Source organism: Lytechinus variegatus, chromosome 7 (genome assembly GCF_018143015.1).
Source record: "Lytechinus variegatus isolate NC3 chromosome 7, Lvar_3.0, whole genome shotgun sequence".
NCBI lineage: Eukaryota > Metazoa > Echinodermata > Echinoidea > Temnopleuroida > Toxopneustidae > Lytechinus > Lytechinus variegatus.
The window spans coordinates 39,486,690-39,510,231 of record NC_054746.1 but is presented as its reverse complement, the minus strand read 5'-3'; the positions used below and the strand labels follow the sequence as shown (position 1 = coordinate 39,510,231).

Genomic DNA, 23,542 nt, shown 5'->3' with positions numbered 1-23,542 from the left:
CCGGGTGCCCCCTCCCTTAGAGAGCTGAGGCCATGGTTAGAACATAGAGCTCTGTTAGCTCCATGGTTAGAACATCACTCTGTGGCCGCTTTTCACCAAAACCGCAGCTCATTGCAGCAGATCAATGCGATCGGAACGGTGTATTGAAAAATACGCGAAGCTTTGGAGCGAATTTCTTTCTTCTTTCTTCTCGATAAGAAGAAAATGCTATACCTTGGAGCGGCTTTCTTTGTTCTTCTTCTCAATAAGATAAAAATGCTATGTCTTGGAACGGAAATTTGAGTGTAAAAATGGGGGTCCCCTCCGCGGCACATACCCACTATGCATTAATATGGAGTGCCCCCCCCCCCGGGCATAATGTCTGATTTTTTTCTTTTGATTCAAATCAACATTTTTCTGAGGTTGAATTTTGACCTTTGATGGAAATTCAACATTATCATATAAATGATGAATTCAACAATTCTTTGAAAAAAAAAGATTTAGAAATATGAGGTATTCAAATCGGCGGGTAAGGAGCCGCCGATTAGCTCCGCCGGTACCAATCGACTTCCCGGGCTAATTCTGCCATCACACCCGCATCGATGAAAGCACACAACGACTCGCAACCACTACTGATGCTCGCAACCACACTGCATGCACCTTTGGCATGCACTACCAGTACAGTGAACGCGCACAGTAGAGGTACAGGTTTGGCCAGGTTTGGATGCGAAAACACCAAATAGCAGGTGCACGACAAGTGCCGCGCGGGTTATACGGTGAGCAGGATGAAGAGGACAATCTGAGAATCAATTCGGACCAGTCGAATGTACACCCTGTCACGCTTTAAATGAGATGTGGATTTTTCCCGGAATATTTCTTATTAGTTTGTTAAGATAATTTGATGTTCTGCCAAAGACATCTCGAATAGATCCAACAATGAAGACGTTTCTATTTCAATGCCTACTCGGTGAGTATCCTTGTCATTTTATGTGCAATACGGTACTGCCTAACGCCAGCGAAGTGCTACTCCGGGCCGGCGGAGAAGGCTCGCCTCGGTGGTGGAGTGTCGATGGGTACGATTCCGTGCTAAAGTCAATCACTCTCCATGTCGATTTTTTCACCTCATCACGGTGATTTTATCTGATCGGATTTTAAGCATTTGTTAAAATGACATCGCAATGAATAAGTTAGATTTACATTAACAAAGTATGTAAAAATATGCCCACAGGTCGTGCAGGTCACTTGATGATATAGGCCTAGTTCCGTTTTCAGACTTATATGCTTGGAAGTTGGAATAGAAATGTCATGATAATGTTTTACATGTACTTAGGGATGCTGGGCCGGGGGGGGGGGGGGGGTTCTATGATAGACAGTGTAGGCCAACACTTCTGAGATTTTACTAATCGATATTTGATGTATATTAAGTTATCTGTCAGTTTATGATTGTACAACTACACGCCACTGGGATAATCAAATAAAAGAATAGGGCCTAGGGGTCTACTTTAATACAAACAACAAAAACAACAACTACCAGTCTAGATTGTAACATTTATATACTGTAATTTCATTTTTATTTTGTCCTATAGAACATTTCATTATCAATCTTTTGAAATCCAATGGTACATGTTTGTAGAATAAGATTTAGGCCCTAATCTATTTCTTACACAATTTTGGGGTTTTGTGTTATCTTTCTCCTATTTGTCAAAGGGAAGAATTTTTCCCCATTTATTATAATGATTGTAGATATAAATCCTCTCCTAAGTTTATGTAGCCCAACTTAAGTGCTCTGCATATATTCCAGTTTGATAAGTCTTAATGTGTAGGGGAAGGCGGGGTAAGTTGTGACAGTTTTTGCTTTTTGCATGTTAGAATTGATATGATTAATAATCTTGTCGAAATAAGTACCTTGCCTTGAAATTTAACTCTTCTGAAATATTTTCCACCTATATATAGCTTTCTATCCCCACACTGAAAGTCATCGTGACCTTTGAAAAAAACGATGTCAAATGGCTCAACTTGCCCCATATATGGGGTAAGTTTGAGCCACCTTCTGGGGTAAGTTGAGCCACAAAAACTTATGTACAAAATGTATGAAGGGAGAACCAGCATGTCAATTTTTTGTTTAAAGTCTTTTCATTTGCTAATTCTCTATAAATACTAACATCCTTTAAAAGGAAAAGAGCAGCCATGTAAATTTACTCCTTTCAGCCAGCATTTCAATCAATTTTTATGGTTTGTTTGTTTTTTAAGATACATTACCATAGGAATTACCATGGCTCAACTTGCCCCATGCTGTTTGGCCCAACTTACCCCAGTCCGAACTCAGTGCGATAATTTTGTATCCACACATTTATTATGCATCCATCATATAAAAGACTATGACAAGAATGAAGATCCATACCTGGACTAATAATGTTGTTATCATGTCTTTATTATATTTAAAGACGTGTGTGTTTATAAAGCACTTATCTATTTCACACTCTTTTTTACTTTTTTGGATGAAATTCATATTTTTCCCTCTAAAAAACTACTTTTTGTTTCAAAGTTGAAAACAATATGGTGGGGTTAGGGGTTATGCTATGGGTCATCAATACATGACACCACCACAATGTCTGACTCATTCATTATTGGCCTGGGGCTGGTGGCTCAACTTGCCCCTATGCTCAACTTACCCCGCCTTCCCCTACATGTCCCAAAAAACTCCCAAAACTGTTCTTAGTGTGGATGTTTCCCAAACAGATTCAATGTATTTTACAATTTTCAATGAACATTTATTTTGGGCCTTGATACAAATTTTTCAAGTGAATAAAAAAAGTAATGTTTGAAAATGAGCATAATGTTTGTTTATTTTCGTTATAAACCATTTTGGGCTTGGAGTTGGCTATTAGTTTTGTGATAAAATCTTTGAAGCTTTATGATGTGTAATCAATTAATTTGTGTCATGAATGTTAAAAGTGCCCTTTGGCCCGTTTTAAATTTTAATGAAATATACTGGTCAAATGTCTCATGAATGGTGATGCTCATTGCAAATTTCTCAAATATAAAAATAAATCAGAATCTTGTTATTATACTAAACAATATTTTGGTCACACTAAAGCAGGAGTGCGCCTGAGGGTGGGGAATCTTGTTTATATATATTCTTTGTAATCAGAATTGGCTTTGAACTTTGACTTTTTTGTTTCTTCCTTTTCTTTTGCTTGTTAGAAAATTTAAAAAAGGAAATGGCTTACACAAATCGACTTTGACCTATTTTTTTGTAGCTTGCTTGTAATAATTTTTGTTTGCTCTTCCTGACAAGGTTTGCCAAACCTGTACATGGCATGTACTCAACTGCAGTATGAAGAATCATAAAATGGCAAATTTTTATTCTTGTAGTATATTTTAATCCATGACGAAAGTTGTGACTGCAAAGTATTCCTGATGTTTTTCCCCTTTTCTTTCTTTCTAGCCCATTATTGAATTAACTCTGATCCTGAAATGTTTTCTCATGTTCCAAACTGTATCTATTATTAGCATTGAAGGGAGAAAAAGAATCAAAGAGGTGTGGTATGCAACTCATAACCAGCTTGGTCATAACCGAAGAGGAAACACAAATTGAAAATAACAGTCCTACAATAAAATACTATATAATTATTATTTTACAGGCCTAATTGGTGCTTATAATGTATACATCCATGACAAATCTATAGTAAAAATGTTATGGTTATTATGAACAAACTACCGGTATATAAAAAGAAGAGTGTAGTGGTTTCAACATACACCATATGTATCTTTCGTGGGCTGTGTATCTGTATGCTGTATCATTCTATGTTGGTCTAAACAAGAAGAGCTCTTATAACAGATTCCTGTCCCAGCGCACCATAGGCCTTAATTAGCAGATCTTGAAGGAATTACCACTTGATGTCATGAGTGTGTAGTAGACTTGCAAGAGGAAAGATATTCCAATTCAATGTTATTGACTTGTAGTTTTAATTGATAGTCCTTGAGTGTTTGACAATTTTGTTTTGTTTCAGTAGGTTTTCATTTTTAAAGAATGTTTGATTTGCTTTGATCAAACATTCCTACTGAAATTCCACTATTCCTGCACCAGACTTCCGAGCTGCATTGATTAGCAACACAAACGCTCACTTATGTCATCAATAACATCTTGCCCAGTCCATTCTTTCACCATGTCTATTGAGGACTCACAGTTCCCGACAAAGAGCACAACAGATGAATGGTCAAGCATAACAGCCTTTAGAATGACAGACTAACAATGTTCACCCCAGCTCTGCTTAAAATATGTAAAAAAAGAGGTCACACTTGCTTCTTCCTTTCTCAATCTTCCATCCTAGTCTTCCACTGTTGCTGTCTCTGTTGAAGTTAGCATTTTTATGTAATACAAAGGACAATGTTTCCCCTGAATTGGCCTTTCCATGGCACATATTACCTCCAGTGTATTGTGAATGGTGGAATGGTTCAGTTTGTGGGGGTGTAGTATGTCCTATTGTTCACCTGATTGAGGCTCTGTGGTTTGCCTCTTTTGTGACCCTTTGTACCTACCATTCACAGACTGCTGCTCTGTCTGTAGGCTTTGGATTGTACAAATGGGATTTTACTCTTACTATTTTGTTATGAATTGATAGATTGCATGCTGCAATAGGAAAGAGAAAGAGGGAGGGAGGGGGAGAGATCTGAGAATGGGGTGTTTATTAGGAGAAAGGGGGGGGGGGGCACAGAATGTACTTAAAAGACATAAAACATAATTATTTACATGTAAGATTTGAACATATTCTTCATTTAATGATTAATAATATAGAAAAGACACTACCAGGGTGTGCATTTTGTTGTATTGTGAATGAAGCAGACTTTGAAGTGTCACAATTTTGATGAATTATTCTGTAATATTTTTTTCTCCATTTATTCTAATCAACTTATTTTTTGGGTGGACATACCTTAAAATACCCAAATGAAGCCAACAAAGGTAACATTTCAGCATATGTATGCTGTATTTTAGAAGGTGTCACCTGACTGGCACAAGGGGAGTAAGTTGCTTGTGCATGGTATGTTTATCAATTCTTGTGTGGATGGCATTAGGTTGTTAATGCAAGTGCGTAACATGAGAGTTACATATAGGCCTAACACATTTATGTCTGAACATGGTCTGAACAACAGGAATGTAAAAATCCTAATGCCTTTCTGCATGCCAGTGGACTGAACATTCAAATACAAGACTGCAGTCTTTATTGCTATAGCATTTATAGCCCTCCACCTTGATCATAAAGATCAAATCCTAATGGTCAGAGGACAAAGACAAAGACACAATCTGTCAAGATATAAACTGTTTGGACTGGTCGCATCACTCATTCTTATTGACTTATAAGATGCTGAGTGCTTCTTTGTATACATCTCACCATGCACATGTAGATAACGATAAAAGCCTGGGTCAGTCTAGGCAGATAGATGGTCTGTTGGATTGTGTTTCATGCATAGTGACTGTGAGTTTCAAGTGTATCCAGGATTATGTTAGAGATTCACTTCAATGTCCTCAAAGTGGAAGACTCATCCCAGAACCCAAAATGGACACATGACTTCTTCTCTATCGCAATTATGAAATACTTCAAATATTATATACTATCTTCAATTTAATTGACAGAGTGTATGTAATTAAAGGGGGCAATCTAGGCTGGAAATCGGATTTCAATCAATACTAGTAGAGTAAAAATTTGACAAACAAAACACTGAAAATTTCATCTAACTGAACAAGTGATTATTAGAAAGTTATGGCAACTCAGTCTTGTACTACTGTATTTTGTTGAAATACATTGTAGACCTACATGTATGAATATTGTCCACATGAATATGCAGCGGTCAAGCTGATGATCCCATATCCCCACTTTTAATTCTTTTGTATTTTTTGAAATTATGTTTATTCCATCATTGTCCTTTAAGAATATGAAAATAGCATGTCTACTGATGTACTGTGTTTTAAAGATAATTATTGCTGAAACTTACTTTGTTACATTTTTACAAATATGAAAATATCAAATAAATAGATAGGACCCCCCAAAAGGAAGGAAAGTAGGGACATGAAATTATTGCCCATTTATTGCATATCCATAAGGGCATGCAAATAGCAAATAACTGTTTTCACAAAATTAAACCAAGGTTTAAAATTCAATAAATTCATTATTTTCATTTCTTAAGATGAGATTTTGCTGATTGAATTTCACATTGTTTATTCAGATATTATTTTCAACCTGCCTGGAGTACACCATGCAGAATGTTGCATAATTTATGTTGATATGGAAATTCACACTCATATGCAAATCATGTCATTTCATTTCATTAATATCCAGTACATAAAATAATAATATTGTACTGAATACAATGAATATGTTGTAGCCAGCAGATGATTTGATCTTTCAAATGCTAGGCTCCAGGTAACATGATAAATCATACAAAGCAATATTACATTTATACAAGAATGAGAGATTATATGTTAAAAAAAATTGTTTGAATTGAAAATTTATTTGGATTACATGTACATATATGTATGTTCCATAATATCTGTAAGTGGACCAAACAAGTATGATTTGCATTTCTTCTCTTGCTTTTCTCTCTCAAAATAGTTGTATGTGTGCTAAGGATTGGTGAAGCCCTGGAATTCACTGATCAGCCACAGAGTATGACCATCCCAGAAGGCACAAGTATCATCTTATCCTGTGATGTAGACCAGACCCAGAATGTAGCCTTCTCTTGGACTCGCAATGATGTCCCTGTAGAAGATTCATCAAGGATCTTCATGGACACTAGTAACAATCTCAAGATTGGTGATGTATCAAGGGAAGATGCTGGTAGCTACAAATGTGTAGTGCAATCAAGCTCGTTATCTGAACCAATCACAAGTCAGCCAGCTGTCATCAATGTCACTTGTAAGTATATTCTTCAGAATCCACATTATTTCATTGAAATATTCTTCTCTTTGACAATTTTCAGGTACAAGTCTATAACAACCTTGCTGTTAATTACATGTACCAGAAGTTTGTAATCTAGATGTTATTGCCTTCATGCAATCATGGACCCTAGTAGCACCGACCATACCCAATTTAGGTTCCACAATGTGATACACAAAAGGCACGGTTCGTTTGTTGCTATTGTGTTTCGAAGGGCATGCTGACAGCTGATATTCATGATTAGTAGGCCTATTTCCTCCCAAAATGAATAGTGAGAAAATAGAAAAACACTACAAAAGGTGATTTTTTTTTACCTTTCCATTTCAATTTCACTTACTATTTTCTCAATAAGAAGGATTGGAAAACAAAAGATCGTCGTCTTCTCAGGTGGCTGAGGTAAATGGATTATACTTGTAATTGCCTGTTTCAGAATTTCCTGTTAGAAAAATTAACTCTTGATGGATTTAGTTGAAATACTTTGGAGTAGAGAATTAGTCCCAGGATTTGGGGAACACTGTCATATGACAGAGTTCATTGAACTGAATTTTCTGGGTCCTTTTGCCCAGCTAATTAAAAAATAATTGTAAAAAATGTTTATTAGGGGAAACTCGATGATGGTCACTTAAAGTAAAAATGAAAGCTATTTCACCTATTTGAATAATTAAGTTTTAAATTTTGCTTGATCTTGTTCATGACATTTCTCTAAATGTTCTAAGTTAAATTCGGAAGGTAGGGAAATATTGAATGAATATACTTTGGCTTGACAAGTTTTCTAACTATTCCTAGTCAAATATAAAAAAATTTTGCAAAGCATTATTTATTTTGAATAAACTTTGCTAAGACAGATTATATGGACCACGTTTAAAACCTTCATCAGAAAGACAATAATTTTTTTCAAATATGATACAGTATTTTATGTGATTACAGTCTTATGTATCTACCAGTTCAATTTTATTCACCCTCCGACCCTTGATTTGAGCCTAAGTCAAGTTCATGTCTGACTCACTGGTATGCTTGGCAAGGAACCATCGTTTATTTATCCAGTACTCCACAAAGAAACCAAGTCAGGTAGTAAAAATTGATGTGACAGTGTCCAGTGCTGTGAGGTCATGTTTGACAAAATTTATTGGGGGGGGGGGGAAGGTTCAATAAATCATTTGTTTCGTAGGATGTACAGGACACATACTAAAAATGTTCTCATTGTTTTGATAATTCTTCAAAAGAGTATCATGTTATATCTTACCCATCGAGGGGCATTTACAATGATAAGTTGAAAAACACCTGAATCTTGCTAGGAACTAGGAGTGATGTTATATTTAAAATAGTGATGTGTTTTTTGCGCCATTTTTTCACAGCACCAGACTTTATTAATGGTACATATATAACCATATTGTTTTGTTTTCATCCATTTACTTCTGCCTTTTTAATTGCTTGAATAGTTCATGATTGCTAATTCAAACATTGTTTTGCGGGACAAACTATCATTAGGCTTGCCTACTTTTGCACACCCAAAGAAAAAGAAATAGATCTTGGGTCTGTACATGTAGGTCTTAGGATTGTCTAATAATATCCATCACATTAATAGTACTGGACTAAGCACAAATGAGAGTGAAAAATCCAGCTTGGAAAAATTAACAGAGAAATGCTCATGAGAGAAATTCAAATTGAGATGCAGAAAATTATTCTGATATTCATAAAATATATACAAACACATGAATATGAATTTATATATGTGGCAAAAATGAGAAAATATGATTGATTGTGTTGGCTCTTTTATTGCAAAGCACAGAGAAGGAAGTCAATAGTGAAAAAGAAAAGGTGAGACAAGGAGTGGATGAAAAGGAAGCTTCTTCCTTCAGCTTTGTACAATATCAAGTTGATAACTGATCCAGAGGCAGTGCCTCAAGTTCACAAACATCCATATATTGCTGAGGATGAAACACAAAGATCCCTCTAATTAAAATCAATACGAGCGGACTTCTCTGAATAATTCAGTGTTACTTGAATCCAAGTCTGCATCCCTGTAGCAATCGCAGATTAATTTCGGAACTTTACTTTTTATTGTGAGAAACAAGATAAGAGAATGATGTCTACTTTTCATAGGAATGACGTCCAAAGAGGCTTATTTTACTACCTAAAATACAATTCACTGCCTCTAGATTAAGAAAATAGCTGGGAGGGAGACTGGGCTATGCTTTCTTTAGTTATTGATTATCTTACTTGGTGTGAGGAATCTGAGGATGTTTGAGGGTGGGGTTAGAAAAGGAAGATGTGACATACTATCTTTTCATGTGTACCAAATTTAATTCATATCTTGCTTTAATTGACATGATTATCTTCAGGCATATGTTTACTCAATGACTGCAAACTTCTTGATTAATGTTTCCATCTCGTTCCCTCCCTGTCTCTCTACATGGATGTTCTCTCTCATATTGTATGGGTCGAACTTTTTTACAAGGTGCTTTCATTTTCACTCGTTTCACATCAGAGAATTCCTTGTGCATTTACACTCCTGCTCATGAAAATACTAGAATCTTGAAAAAAATTCAATTAAGGGAAATGAGTGAAGAAAATAATTTGTGGAAGTACATGTACAGTATTTTGAAAATTTTAATCTGGCATGCACGTTTCGCCATCATTGCAAATGAAAACAAATCCAAAATCTCAAACTCTTAAATTTCTTCAAGATATGTAGGTATACTGATGTGAGTATTGCAAGATTAGCTTCTCCCCTTCTCAATTATGTTTAAGAAAATAGTTCATGAATATAGACTACAAAATATTTATAATGTCTCCTAACATTTGAATGATTCATGATTTTTAGATTCAGACTCATTTATTTCACACCTCTTTAAAATACACAGATCATAATAGTGTTAGGATAATTAAGATATATATTTAGGTCATTAGACATGTAGATGGTCTGTAGACTATAAAATAGAAGAAGTCAGGAGCATACTTTAGTCAGTAGCATACTTCCTCAATTATGGTGCAATTGAAAAATGGAATAAAGCAGGAAAGCTTTATAATGAAGCATGATGATGAAGATGTACATTCATCTTATGAGTGTTAATAACATGTAGAGCAGGGCAGCAGGGAAGGTTATAGCCAAGATGAACTGGGTCTTCAAGGAAAATCAAGTAGAGTGAAATGAGACATGTAACTTCAAACTGTGCTGCAGCAGGTGAACTTCTCACTAAATTTCATTCCAGGCATTTGAATCTTGGCAAGAGTGACAGCATGAGTACACAGCATGTACTAAATACGGATGAAAACATTGTACAAATGTTGAACTCTCTATGTGTGCACCATCCTTCTTGTTGTCATCTTCATTTTGTTTTGTTTAATTTCTTGGTTTCAAATTTGTTGAATTTGAATTAGTATTTATAGTGTTACTCAATAATGATAGCACTGACCTTTTACAAGTTAAACTGGAATTGAAGTGTTTGGATTATTTTTTATAATGACATTTCTGGAAAAAAATGAGTCTACTACGCTACTTGTACAGTCATTGTGTTATTCGTCTTTGCTTGTTTCTTTATATATGAAGCACAAGGTTCTTTTTAAATTGACTTGAAATCTCTCATGTTAGGGCTACTATCTAAAGTAGATAGTATAAAGCATAGTATCAGTATGTACTATGTACATTACATGGATGTGATATAATGAAATAATACACATCAGTCTGATAGGTTGTAAAAAAATACCGACCTAAGGAACCTTTCCAGAACAGTTCTAACATGCTTGGACTGTTATGTGTGCAAAATGATGTTAAAATGACAGTAGCGTGGATTCTTTTTTTAATACTTTCTTCTCAAAACTTTAACAGGTCATAATCATAATACTTATGACTGACCTCACCATAGCAAATAAATGCTTGCTCACATGTGCGCTCTCAACTAACTACTTTAGTATCTTATTATAAATGACAGCTTCACATCTTTTCATTTTGTCATGGAGGATATTTTTGATTTAAGGATTTATCTTGAAGAACTTCAGCTGGGTATGAAAATCTCATCATATCTCTCCTCCTTCAGTACTTACCTTTCAGATGGGTTGTAAAGATGAATCTTGTTTGTCCATTTTATGTAGCTCACTGCAGCTGCTTTATCTCACAAATCAGAGAACCAAGTTCATGGTTGAGAAACTTACACCCCCATTCAGACTAATTTTTATTGATATTAAAATCAGTTTGGGTGAAAAAGGCGCCTGAAAAAGGAAGAAAAATAAGAAACGATAAAAAGTATTGAATATACAAACCAAAGCAAGCTGTAATTACACAGAATGGAGATACATCATATTCTGATAGATGATTTTTTAAAATGAAAATTTCATTTTTTATCATTCTGAGTGGTTTTGCAAGCTACATGTAGTATAGTATGCAACTTAGTTGAAATAACAGTTTTATGATCTCTGGAGAGATTGTGCACATTTGTATGATATTTTCACTTGTTTTAGGCTTTTGTAAATCATTAATCTTTGTTTATTTGAGCCTCCTTATTTCATTTCTCTCCACACTTAACAGGCCAAGCGGTTACATGACCAGTCCACCCCCCTTCTATAAAGAGAAAAACACTGGAAAGAACAAATGGGTACTCCATGGTGTGAATTTGATAGAAGAAATTTTGCCTTTCGTTAAATGCCTGAATGTAGACTATATGTGAAAATGGATTGCTGGGATGTGAAAATGAGAGATAAAGACATGTAATAAATAATGAGAACTGGCCAAACAAGATGTCAGACTCTGTTACTGGATGATAGATGACCTATTGACATGGTTGTTTATAATCCAAGGTCTAAAATATTCTTTGTATCTGCTGGGTGGATCCTCTTCAGGACAAATTTTTCAGACTTGAAATGTTCTGTACATCCTCCTGTAGACCAACTTACAGGGCATATGTGTCCCCAAAACAGTCCAAAATTGATAGAATTTCAGAATCCTACACTATACAATAGATGTTTAAAGGTGATTCATATATCTCCATCTTAAATTTTCGAGCATTTTATTGTTCATAGCATTTAACTTTGTAGCATACAATGTATGCTATGCTTGCAGTTGGAACCTATTCCCTAATAGGCAGTTGAGCTGATAAGTAGTTGTTAAACCAAACAGTTTTGGTTTGATCTCTGAGGAGAATGCATTGAAGTTAGATCCAATCCAATGATGATTGTGAAGAGATAAAAGCTTTGACAAGCAAACATTAGATGAGCTGCCATGCATACCTTTCTTACACCAGTTGGGTAGGAGGCTTTTCATTTCAATTATCATTCCAGTCTGTTGATTCTTACTGGAAGGAACCAATGTATTAGATAGGTGGCTGTGTTATCAGAAAGCTAGTCGTTCTCCTCACAGACTCGTCAATTTCATGTCCAGCCTACAAAAGATGCATCAAATTATCATTGATTCAAAGTTACATGCTCATGTAATTCTTTAAAAATAATCTTAAAGTACTTGTACATGTAACTCAGTTATGTCAACTGTGGGCAAAGCAGATAAACAACCAGATAAAATAATGGACTAGAACAAAAATTTGGGAAGACAGCGGTACCTTCAAAATAATCAAGAAATTTTGTGTCAGTTATGTTGAGAAAGAAAAACAAGTGTTAAAAAAATAGCCTCCTAAAACTTGTCCCTTCCTTTGTGAGTTTGCTTACCATGGTATTTGGTTATTTTAAATTGGAATATTGCCGTACATGTAGTAGACTGCTACTAGTCATGTGTACACGTCAAGTGAAATCTTAAAGGTAAAAAAAAGTACTTGCAGCAAATAATTATTTCATGAGAAAGTCTTTTAAATCATGGTTAATTGTCACCATATTATATATCTAGATCGTAAACTTATTTGTAAAATCATGAGATCTTGGCTCAAAACCGATAATAAGCCAGTTCGTAGTTTCTTTCTGCGCATGATCAAAAGATTCTGCGCATGATCAGAGGAAGGTCAATTGACATGGAGGTTTAAAATCTAATGAGATAAGCACCTACTTTGATGTCTTGATTATTCATATATTCTCTTGAATTTTGTTTTTCATTTACATCCCAAAACAACAACAATGCGTCCATGAACGACTGGTATTTCACAGTTTGCCAAGTACATTGTGCAACATGCTATGATGTGCATTCAAAGTAGGAATGCAACAAATACCTTCATAAAGTGTTCATTGGTGTGCTATTCTAGTCACCTGGTCTATTCCATTTCTTCATCCTGCTATGTAAGGCATGCTTATTGTACATGTATATCTTGCTTTGAAATCTGCCTATCATAGTGAAAGAAATGAAAGGTCATTTGACCAAAATTGTCCATTAAGTAACTACGAACTGGTCTATTCTGATGATCACTAAAAGCAGAAAAGCATGTGGGACAGACAGTGCATTAATATTGCTTCGAAAAATACCAGACATTGGAATTCTGTGCTTATTTTGCTAATTTTTCAGCAATTAAGCATTTTTTCCACAGTCATTTGGCACATATTTTTTATTTATACATGCAAACACTTGGATGGTAATTTCATTGGATTCTGTTAGAACTAATTTTGAGATTGTTACCACAACTGATATTTATCTTTCAATCTTTAGCCAACAGGAGCAGTCAACAAAGTTGATACCATGATCAAAGATGTTGATACCATTCTCGTTAAAACTCCCTAGACTCTCTGTTATAAATACGTAGCTTGGTCCAGTCTCAGAATTGCCTCTTGTTGTAATAGCCTCTACAGCTGTCAGGTTCAAATCCATCAGTCAAGGCTTGTTACCTGGTCATCAATCATCACGTCCAGTCAATTACAAAAATCATTTACACTCATTACTCTTAAGGTGGATATATACACAGGTCAATACACAGAGGTGTGAATTAAAGGAGAATAGATTGGTGAAAATATAAAGTCTTTCAGACACCAACTATTCTAAACAGGTAAGATGATTGATGATTGAAACATCTTGTTTGACATTCATGTCCTTACTCTCAGACAGTTCAAAGAATACTATTCTTTATCATCAGCAACTTCAAATATTTTGAAAAGCTATTCATTCATTGACTAACAGAGTAAAGGTTATTGCTACATTCATCTTGAGAGAGATTGTTAGAAGTTGTATGTGTGTAGTTTTATGAAAGAGGTGTTTCAAAGAGATTTACTTGGATGTTAAAGGGATGGTCCAGGCTGGAGATATTTCTATATCAATAAATACAATAAAATTTAGGAAGCAAAATTATGAAAATTTCATCAAAAGTTATTGAATTTTAAAGATTTGCATTTTTCTGGTGAAACAGTTCTAGGCATGTCTTTATGAATATTCATAAGGTGGGCTGATGATGTCATATCCCCACTTGTATTTTATTATATGAAATAAGGTTTATTCAAAAATTTTCTAACAAGAACTAAAACAATGCAATAATTATTTATTACCACAACTTATTTCTTCATAATAGATACACATCACTTACACATTTATGAAAAAATGAAACATATGATTTCATATAATAATATAAGAAAAAGGAAAGTGGGGATGTGACATCAGCCCACCTGATGAATATTCATGACGATGTGCATACATCTGTTTTCATAAAATATTGATAAACTTTAAAATTCAATCACTTCATTATTTCTTATCCGAATTTGATGATATTTTCAGCCCGGACCATCCCTTTAAGTTACATTGGCAACTATCTATCAAGGTAATCAGAACATTCAAACCGCATGTAAACAATGTTGCTTCAGAACTTAGAACTTCACTTTTTTCAAACATCCAAGTCCACAAGATTACTGCTGCTTTGGAGAAAAACATGTTTTTTTTTGATAGAAGTTAAAACTGTAGACCTATAATGTTTGATACCGCTTTCATATTGTGCTTTTCCCCCAACAAAGATCACCAGTGAAGGGGAAAGTGTACAGTATGAAAGGTAAATAGGAGAACTTTGCCGGTGAAACTGTTTCCCGGCGAAGTTCACCGGTGAAACAGCCAGTATGAAAGCAAACTGGAGAACTTCTTCTCTTTAATTATGTCAGAGGTCAATTTTTTCTTTGTGAAATCCCCTGAACTGAGATTCCGCTCGCTAGCTACATGTAGCTATTATTTCCTGGGCTAAACTTCTAAATGTAGACAGCTAAGCTTTATGAGTTATTTGATCATTCCTTTGAGGTAATGCGCTTAAAATGCTTAAAAAAATTTCAAAACACTTTGATTCTTATTTTTGTTTTGCTTCTAATCTTTCTAGAATATGTTGCAATATTTTTAACACCTTTTCGTTTGTTCTAATTCTGCGTGGACTTGCCGAGTGAGCTGATCAGCAGCAGCTGCTGAGCAGTGTTTATTAGCTGTCATCTCCAAAACTTCACTGATGAAATTAATTAGGTATCTGCAATTTATAAGGAAAGAGTACAACTCAAATTCAAAAAGAGCGCGCTTTCATTTGCAATTACTTCCGCCTGAGCAAATCACCCGTCGACTTTCACCGGGGAAGAGATGTCAGTGTGAAAGGGTATATTTTTTTCTTCGTCGGGCAAGTGAGGAATGCATGCCGGAGAAGTATTCCGTCAAAGTTCGCTGGGGAAAAATGAAGAGGCCAGTCTGAAAGGGGTATGAGAAGTTTTATGAGTTGGCTTCAATATTTTTCTCTCTGCTATGTAAAATATCTTCACTTATCCTCATCGTACATTGTACAACTATTGCAAACAAATGGTTATTTTAAGTGTAATCAGTTGATTCCACTTATCAATCAATTTTTATGTTTGCCAGGATATGAACTTCCCAGCCCCCATCAAGGGTGTCAAATTGAGCTGACATAATGCTTGGTTAAAGCACTCAGTATATATGTGATTGCCCAATATTTCATGCCCCATCTCAACGGATAGAAAGCTAATGGAATGAATGGCAATCATCTCTCCTCTGATTATAGAGGCTAGTCTAGTTGTTGTTTGCAGATCCTTATCAAATATTTATGGAATAGTTACAGTATGGAAGAATAACCCAGTAATGAAGATGGACATGTATGGTATTTCGAAATATGAAATATCTGTAAGAATAGTATATACATACAGTACTTCTACATGTACGACCTATTTTTTGTACGCCTGCAGCTATCTTTTTAAAATAAAAAAACAAACAAAACTTTTGTGACAAAATGCATTGCAAGATAATAGATATCCTCTAAACAGTTGTTTGGCTTGGTATTATCATGTTCATTTCAAGGTAATGGCACATACAGTAGGCCTATATCTTGCTAGTATTTGCTCCATTTTTGTCAAACCAGCAAAAATTTTGATTGCTTAATATCAGGGATCCATGAATTTTATGAATTTATTTGAAATGAATTCTTGAAGGCATGCACAGGAAGCCGATGTATTGTTTTTCACAATGAACCTATGTTTCGTAAAGAGAATAAACCCAACTTTTTTTTAAATTATGTATTTATGTCTTCTTTCATATAAAAATCAACAACAATAGTTTTTACCATGAAACTGACATCAGATATTGTCATTGAAAAAGATTTATCATTGGAGTTGATCTAGACAAATTTGAAATTATAGAGCATGGCTAATGCTTTTGAATATGAAATTATTATAAATCCCTGGGTGAAAATCCTGTCCAACAGACAGCATAAAAGTACTTTTATTAGCAAAAAGCCTTATCCTGGCAGCTAACATCAAAAGTAACCATGATGAAATATTAGCTGTCCCTGTCTGTCTGAACTTTCTCCCATATGCTATTCCCATCTCAACATTCTTGGTGCGCAAACATGGAGTTTGTAGCCAACCTCTCCTCCAGCCCATACAGACAGATTTGATTAGGGGTTGAAAAGTTGGTTCTTTGTCTGAGTAGACTTGTTCACCAGTCCCTTGTATCCTTTCTTAATTCCTGGCCCTCCTTCCTGCTTACCAGTTTATTGGTAACCTGAAATGTTATGAGGTACAATGTGATTTACAGATGTATTTTAAAGCTTCAATAGAAAGGCCGCAATAACAACAAATAAGCTGGATATCAAAACCAGTGATCTTCTTTGTATCACCGGTGGTATGGATATTCCAGGGGGCCCTGTTACATAAAAGTTGCTATTATGGTTTTCTTGTATGGAATCCGGTGGTATGGATATTCTGGGGCCCTGTTGCATAAAAGTTGCTATTATGGTTTTCTTGTATGGAATCCAGTGGTATGGATATTCTGGGGCCCTGTTGCATAAAAGTTGCTATTATGGTTTTCTTGCATGGAATCCTTGATTCTGATTGGCTGTTGATCAGCATTACCATGGTACATGTAATAACCATTGGCTTTAAAAGTTACCATGATAGTAACTTTCATGCAACGGGCCCATACCAGGTCTGGTACCAGGTATGACGATCTGCCACATTGGAAAGAAAGAAAATCTTTATCATTGCAGTTTTGCATATTAGGGTGGTGAAAGAATAGATGTACATTTCCCATCAGGAGGTTTGTGTTTTCTCTAGTGGTTAGGTCTAAATACTCTTGTCGTAAAAGAGCCAAAATTTCACCCTTTTCTTCAAAATGTTAAATGAACAATTTTATTCTTTATTTGATATAATTACTATGTTTTCCTTGTTATTCACATTTGCCTGATGCGGGATTAAGAAAAAGAGATGGAAATGTACTGACGGACAATGAGACAAACATACAGGAGGATGCATTGTAGGTGATGGATTTGAAGCAGATAGAAGTCCAGAGAAACATTCCAGAGGATTTGCCATATGTTGATGCATGTATCATCATGTATCTCATATTACTGATGCATGATGGTCTTAGATGCACCCGAGAGTACCATGATTGATCTTCTTCTATCTCGTATCAATGATACATTGGTCTGTATGGTGTCCTAAATCTTCATGTGAAGGAATACATTAGATGATTTATTTTTCCTTCAAAAGTTGCATTTATGCTTTGCATACAAAGGACTGAGAGCAGTTGTACCTTATTGTGCAGTAGAAACTAAAGTAACTTAAAAAATAAAGTAACTTCTTTTTACTGATTGAACTGACAACACTTGCAAATAGGCCTAAAACACATTAGTTATCACTAATTCTTTGATTTGCAAATTTTTTTAGAGACAAAATTCATTGTTACTGTCAAAATAGATGGACTTTTTTTGTATTTTTGTTTTTATTGAAAGAATCAAACATATTTACATAGAGAAAAAACAAACGTATTATCATTTCTAAGTAAAAAAAAACATAAAACGAGAAAGGACAACACTACACACCACAATATGTACAAAACTGGATTATTGTCTCACTTTTGCGAGTAGACTTCCCCTACTGCCTGCGGTTTAGCACACTGACAACATAGTCAGCCGACTGAAAGAAAAACAAAAAATCTTTGGAATCCTCAGAATAATTGAAAATTTATGAAACCAACATTTTGAAAGATACGAAAATTAAAAAACAATGTATTTTAATCATGTTTTTTGTACATGAAGGCCTAATGCGAAGACATGTTTGACCAAAATGTCAATTTTAGATGCGAGTTTGTCAGAATCAAATTGAGGGAATATAATGAATCAATAGTTCATGTGGACCTTAGCAATTCTAGCCAAAATATGTTTTCATACGATTTTGTGGTTTCTAGCACAAATCAAGTTGATATGAGTTCTGTTTGGTGTTTTTATGGCTGTGACCTTTTGAACTATTCAGCTAAAAAATGGGTCTCTAGAGCTGCACAATAATGATTTGTACACTTTGTTTTTCTTTTATCTCAGAATGTTATGGCTGTTCTTGATTCATGTTTATTCAAAAGAGTTTGCGCTCTTGAACTAACATTTACATTGATGAGAATCAGAAAACAGAATGACAAATTGTGTATGAAATAATAATATGTTATTGATAGTTTTTGCAGGGCGCGACAAACCCGCTTGCCCGCTTGCCCGGGGCAAGTGAAAATGACGTGCGGGCAAGCACCTCTCAAAGTCAATTGCCCGATCGGGCAAGTGGTTGTTGCGTCTTTTTTTTTCTGTACCGTACCTCGTTTTTCCATAAATCATCCAAAATCCACACTCAAAATCATGAATCAGCCTTATTAAATAACGAGTAGCGCAGTTTCAAATTCCGAAATTGCGTTATTTTTTCTGTACCACGTATTTCCATACATGGTACCGGGTATGAAAAAAATCAACGCAATGGCCGGGAAACAGTTGAATGTAGTATAGGGGTCCATTATGACTACCACCATGTGCAATTTCTAATGCACATTTTCCCCCTTCCGATATCACAATTCTGTGATAAAATAATTAGAATTACACAGGAAATAAATCACAGAGTCTAGTAACCTCGCATTGGTGAGTTGTCATGTCATTCGGCTTTGCTTTTCAAAACGGCCTATTAACATCTAAAATAACTTGCCGTATTTGTTAATTATGACGTAAAATTCATTTGTTTCCCTTTCTGAGGGGATGAGGTAAATATCAGACAATAAATCATCAAACAAAGCTCCATCTATTTTACAAGGCCGGCGGGATGCTCACACACGTGCGCATACTAGCTAGCCAGTCTGAGCTCTGTCTCTCTGCCAGAGCTCTGGGGGACAATTCGCTCAGTAAAGGCCTCAATGATGGTGATTTTCTGTTTCAGACAGAGTTTACATTTCGGGTATATTATTCAAAACTTCCAATAAAGTTTGATGATTTCTTTATTGTCATGTATATTTAAGTTATTAATGAATACATTCTCACCAAATTTAGACTCCCCCATAGAGAAATGCAATTTTCGTAGAAGTCTGCGTTTTCAAAGAACTTCAGGAAAAGTTAGGGTATGTGGGCCTTTATTACATGGCCGAGTACAGGTTATTGTACTCGAATAGGCGAAGTAGAAATTAGATATTGAATTCATTTATATCAAAGTTCAACTCACAGTCACACCCACACAAACACACACACACACCCAAGATTCTAAGCATAGTGAAAAAGATTACTTAAAAATCATACAATATTACCGTAAACAATGTTACTAATAATTCATTAATAAGTGAAAACATGTAGATAAAATTATTGACCGAGTGGAACATCATAAAATGATGAAGAAAAGACTTGATGGTTTCCAATTAATTTTTTTTTAATCAAGGAAATCAAGGAAATATGGAAAATAAATGACCATTTCATGGATTTAAAGATGCAAAATGTGAAATTTTAGCCACTCCACTTTTGATGATAAAATAATTTTTTCCGAGTCAATAAAGAGCTGAACATTTTTCACTGGCTTTCTTTATAGTTTCCAACTACGGTAAATGAAAGCAATTCTAAGGAAATATGTTACGCAGGTAGCCATTTCATGGATTTAAAGATGCAAAATATGAAATTTTAGCAACTTTTGTTGAAGGGTTTTTTAAAACCTTAAATAGCCATAAAATATTGATTTTTTTTCTCCAAAATAAACGTAAAGACTCAGGCCTACGTTGCTGAAAATATCCTTTTCAATGTGTGTTCTTTTATACTGGACATGATTCTCAATTGTTATTTAGTATACCTTAATAAAAATAAGAGTAGTGCCGTTATAATGAAAAAATTTATTTGATTATTATTTTAAAAATTGTTTTAAAAATTGGGCAAGCAGTTTTTTCTATCGGGCAAGCAAATTTTTTCATCACTTGCCCAACAGGGCAAGTGCCGAAAAAAATTTTTGTAGAGGCCTGGTTTTTGCTTTTGCAACAATGTTAAATGATACAGTCATTTTTTTCATTAAGTTGCCTCTTCATGGATGTAGAATGATGAAAGTTGAGAATTAAAAGAAATATAGATATATATTTTTTTTTTGGGGGGACTGAGAAATATGATGTTCACAGCTTGATTTTGAGGCAATGATCACTTCAGAATTTAAGATTTTTTAAAAATTATGATGAATGGGCATATTAAGAGTGCACATAAATCTTTAAAAAACATAATTTTCAAAATTGTGAATTTGATGAAAGCATCTGGATTGTGAAAGGAAAAAAATTATTTACTTTCTGATTTTTATGCATTTATCAGTAGGTTCTGTTCATAAGATTTCTTTAAAAAAATATTTACACGCTTTCAAAAAAATGAGTTGAAAATCAGGAAAATTGAAAGAATATCTAATAAGTAACATGGAACACTTGGGGTAGACTGAATGATTTTGTTACAAGCAGTGTACCATCAAGATAACAATCAAATAAGCTGCCTGTAGGTAACTGGTTGAGCCTTGGGGGTGTTTGTACCCATTAATCAATTATGAGGTCAAGTTAGCAGGGTCGGTCTAGGTGCATATGAGGTCATACCAAAAGGCTAATGTTACATTGAGTTGACCATGATTGCTGGTTTCTAATTACATGCTTCATTCAATCTTTACAAAGTCCTTTGTTGGTTCGCTGGTTTGTGCTTTGCCAAATGCTAACAAAGTACTTGTATCATATAAAGTGGCCATTTGAAATTTAATGTTTTATGTTTGAAAATTGTATTCTTGAAAAATAAAATTCACAAGGAACATTAATTTACTTTGATGAAAAGTCTTTTCCTTTGTCTTTTTATTTTCAACTTCATAAGCTGCATGAAGTTTAACTTGTAATATTTTTCCTATTAAGGAAGAATCCCCATATGAATGTATGAACTGGTAAATCATTAGCAAAGTACATGGGGCATATACAGTAGCCCTTGTGTTTTGAGGCCTGGTATCATTATGTCAAATGATTATTTTCATCTTTGAATCGTAATAAGATATTTCTCTCTTTCATATTACATTAATTGTCAACATGAATGCAATGGGGCTGAAATATGGATGTCTGGTATGTCACATCATGTATTGATTATAAGAATCTAATATAGGCTGCATTTATGATATGACTCAACCCATTTATGTGGATACCCCCCCCCCTCTCTCGAGTTCGTGTAGGCAAATAGCATTTCAACTATTATTAATAATGAATGATTCATCCACTCATGTATCACAGTCTTCTAATGATCAGACATCAATATCTAATAAGTACCACATGTTTTCTTCTCTCTTGCTGTGGTTTGTGTCTGGTTATGTCCATGCATCCATTTTCCTCCTGAGAATCACAGTTTTCTAAGACAAGTTTGTTTTTTGCTGGTTTGAATAAAAAAGAATCTGTCTTGTCAGAAAGAGAATGGTTTTCCAAGTGAATGCTGTAAAAGATGCATTTTCAGGATGAAACTGGAGAATTGTTGCTGAAAATCATTTGACTGTTTATTTGTGTATATTCCTAGTTGACCTGTACATCTTCATAGGATCAAACTGATTAATAGTTTGTGCAGAGGCCTGTCTTAATATAAACATGTATTGGAGAATCAGCTTTGATGAAAATAATCGCTTGAATACTTTCTTCCAGTAACTAAGTTTGTTTTTTTGTTGTGATTTGTAATTCGTGTTTGTGATTCTACTCTAGCTTGAGACAATCGCTTGAACACATTATACATGTAATGTAAAAGGCCTTAGGCTTACTCTGTGCAGATCAGATATGCATGAATGAATTATTCTCTTTAGCCAAATTGATTGCCTAATATTTAATTCATGTTTTCCCTCTCAATCCTTTGAAACATTCATTTGATATAATATTTCAATCTACCACACGGGTGTTTTTTTAAAACCAGTTTACCACATTCAAGAAGATCATTATTACCATCTATATGGCCTTTCAGCTTTTTGTCCAAAGTCTGATTACAAATGACTGAATAATTAGCTTCTCATTTACAGTGGAGAGTCGAGAGGTCTGGATTTCTTGGAGGACAAATAATCATATCATACAGATGCAAACACATTTTACCATTAATAATTCCTTTTAATTTGTACCATCATTTTTAACAGAAGTCTGTTTCAATGTACCATGCCCATGCAGACACAAAGTACGGTTCATATAATGGAGTTTTGTACTGAGTAATTTCAGCATCTCTTTGGTGTTTTCTTACAGGATACATGTATCTTTGGCTTAAAGTGATGATGCGCAGTTTATTTTGTGTAATATGCTAGATAGGTATGATCCTTGGGTAGCTAAAGATGTGGTGACCAAAGTGAGCCCCCCCCTGTCTCCTTTCGAGCAGGTGACAAACCACACACATCAGCCGACATTGAGATTAATTTGCTCATAGAACAACATGAACAGCTCCTTACACATGGAAGCTATCATCAGTTACTATTGGACAGCATCATCATCCAAATATGATAACAGAGGTATCTTATTGATGTACAACAGACTTTCAGCAGCATTGAAGAATGTTCCATTATACAGGTCAAAGGTCACCAGTAATGTAGTTTGTAATTGAACATTTCTGGTTTTAAATGACTTATATGAGTCAGAAGCATTTCCAATCAATGTCCCTACTATACCTGCATGGCTGACCACCAGCAACAGAAGTTTATTAAGTATTCTACATGGTACATTTACATTAGTTTACTTTTGATACATTAGTTTACTTGTTTTTGGTTTTCATTTAAAACATGAATCCCCAAAGTATTATTGATTCATAGCCTTCTTTCTATTGTAATTTCCTTTTTCTATTTAGCTCCTTTGGAGAAAACAAAAATATTGTTCAATTTTCTCTTACTTTGTTATTTGTTTATTTATTTATCTATTCATTCATACATTCGTTTGTTTGTTTGTTTCGTTCATTCATTCAGTTTTTGTCTCACCTGCATAGCAGAGTGAGACTATAGGCGCCGCT

General features: G+C 34.7%; 1 protein-coding gene across 4 annotated transcripts; it reads left to right on the top strand.

The window, feature by feature from the left end:
- Window positions 1-650: 650 nt before the first annotated feature.
- Window positions 651-18,714, top strand: LOC121419259 (inactive tyrosine-protein kinase 7-like). Of its 4 annotated transcripts, none has more exons than XM_041613641.1 (3): window positions 651-946; window positions 6,591-6,893; window positions 11,440-11,471. In XM_041613641.1, exons 1-3 carry the CDS (start codon window positions 916-918, stop codon window positions 11,454-11,456), a joined length of 351 nt encoding a protein of 116 aa, XP_041469575.1. In that variant the 5' UTR covers window positions 651-915; the 3' UTR covers window positions 11,457-11,471. The 4 variants fall into 4 exon arrangements, with proteins under 4 accessions (XP_041469575.1, XP_041469577.1, XP_041469576.1 ...); XM_041613643.1 differs by lacking the exon at window positions 11,440-11,471 and adding an exon at window positions 17,497-18,714 and having other exon boundaries at window positions 652-946; XM_041613642.1 differs by lacking the exon at window positions 11,440-11,471 and adding an exon at window positions 10,127-11,120 and having other exon boundaries at window positions 652-946.
- The last annotated feature ends 4,828 nt before the right edge of the window (window positions 18,715-23,542 follow it).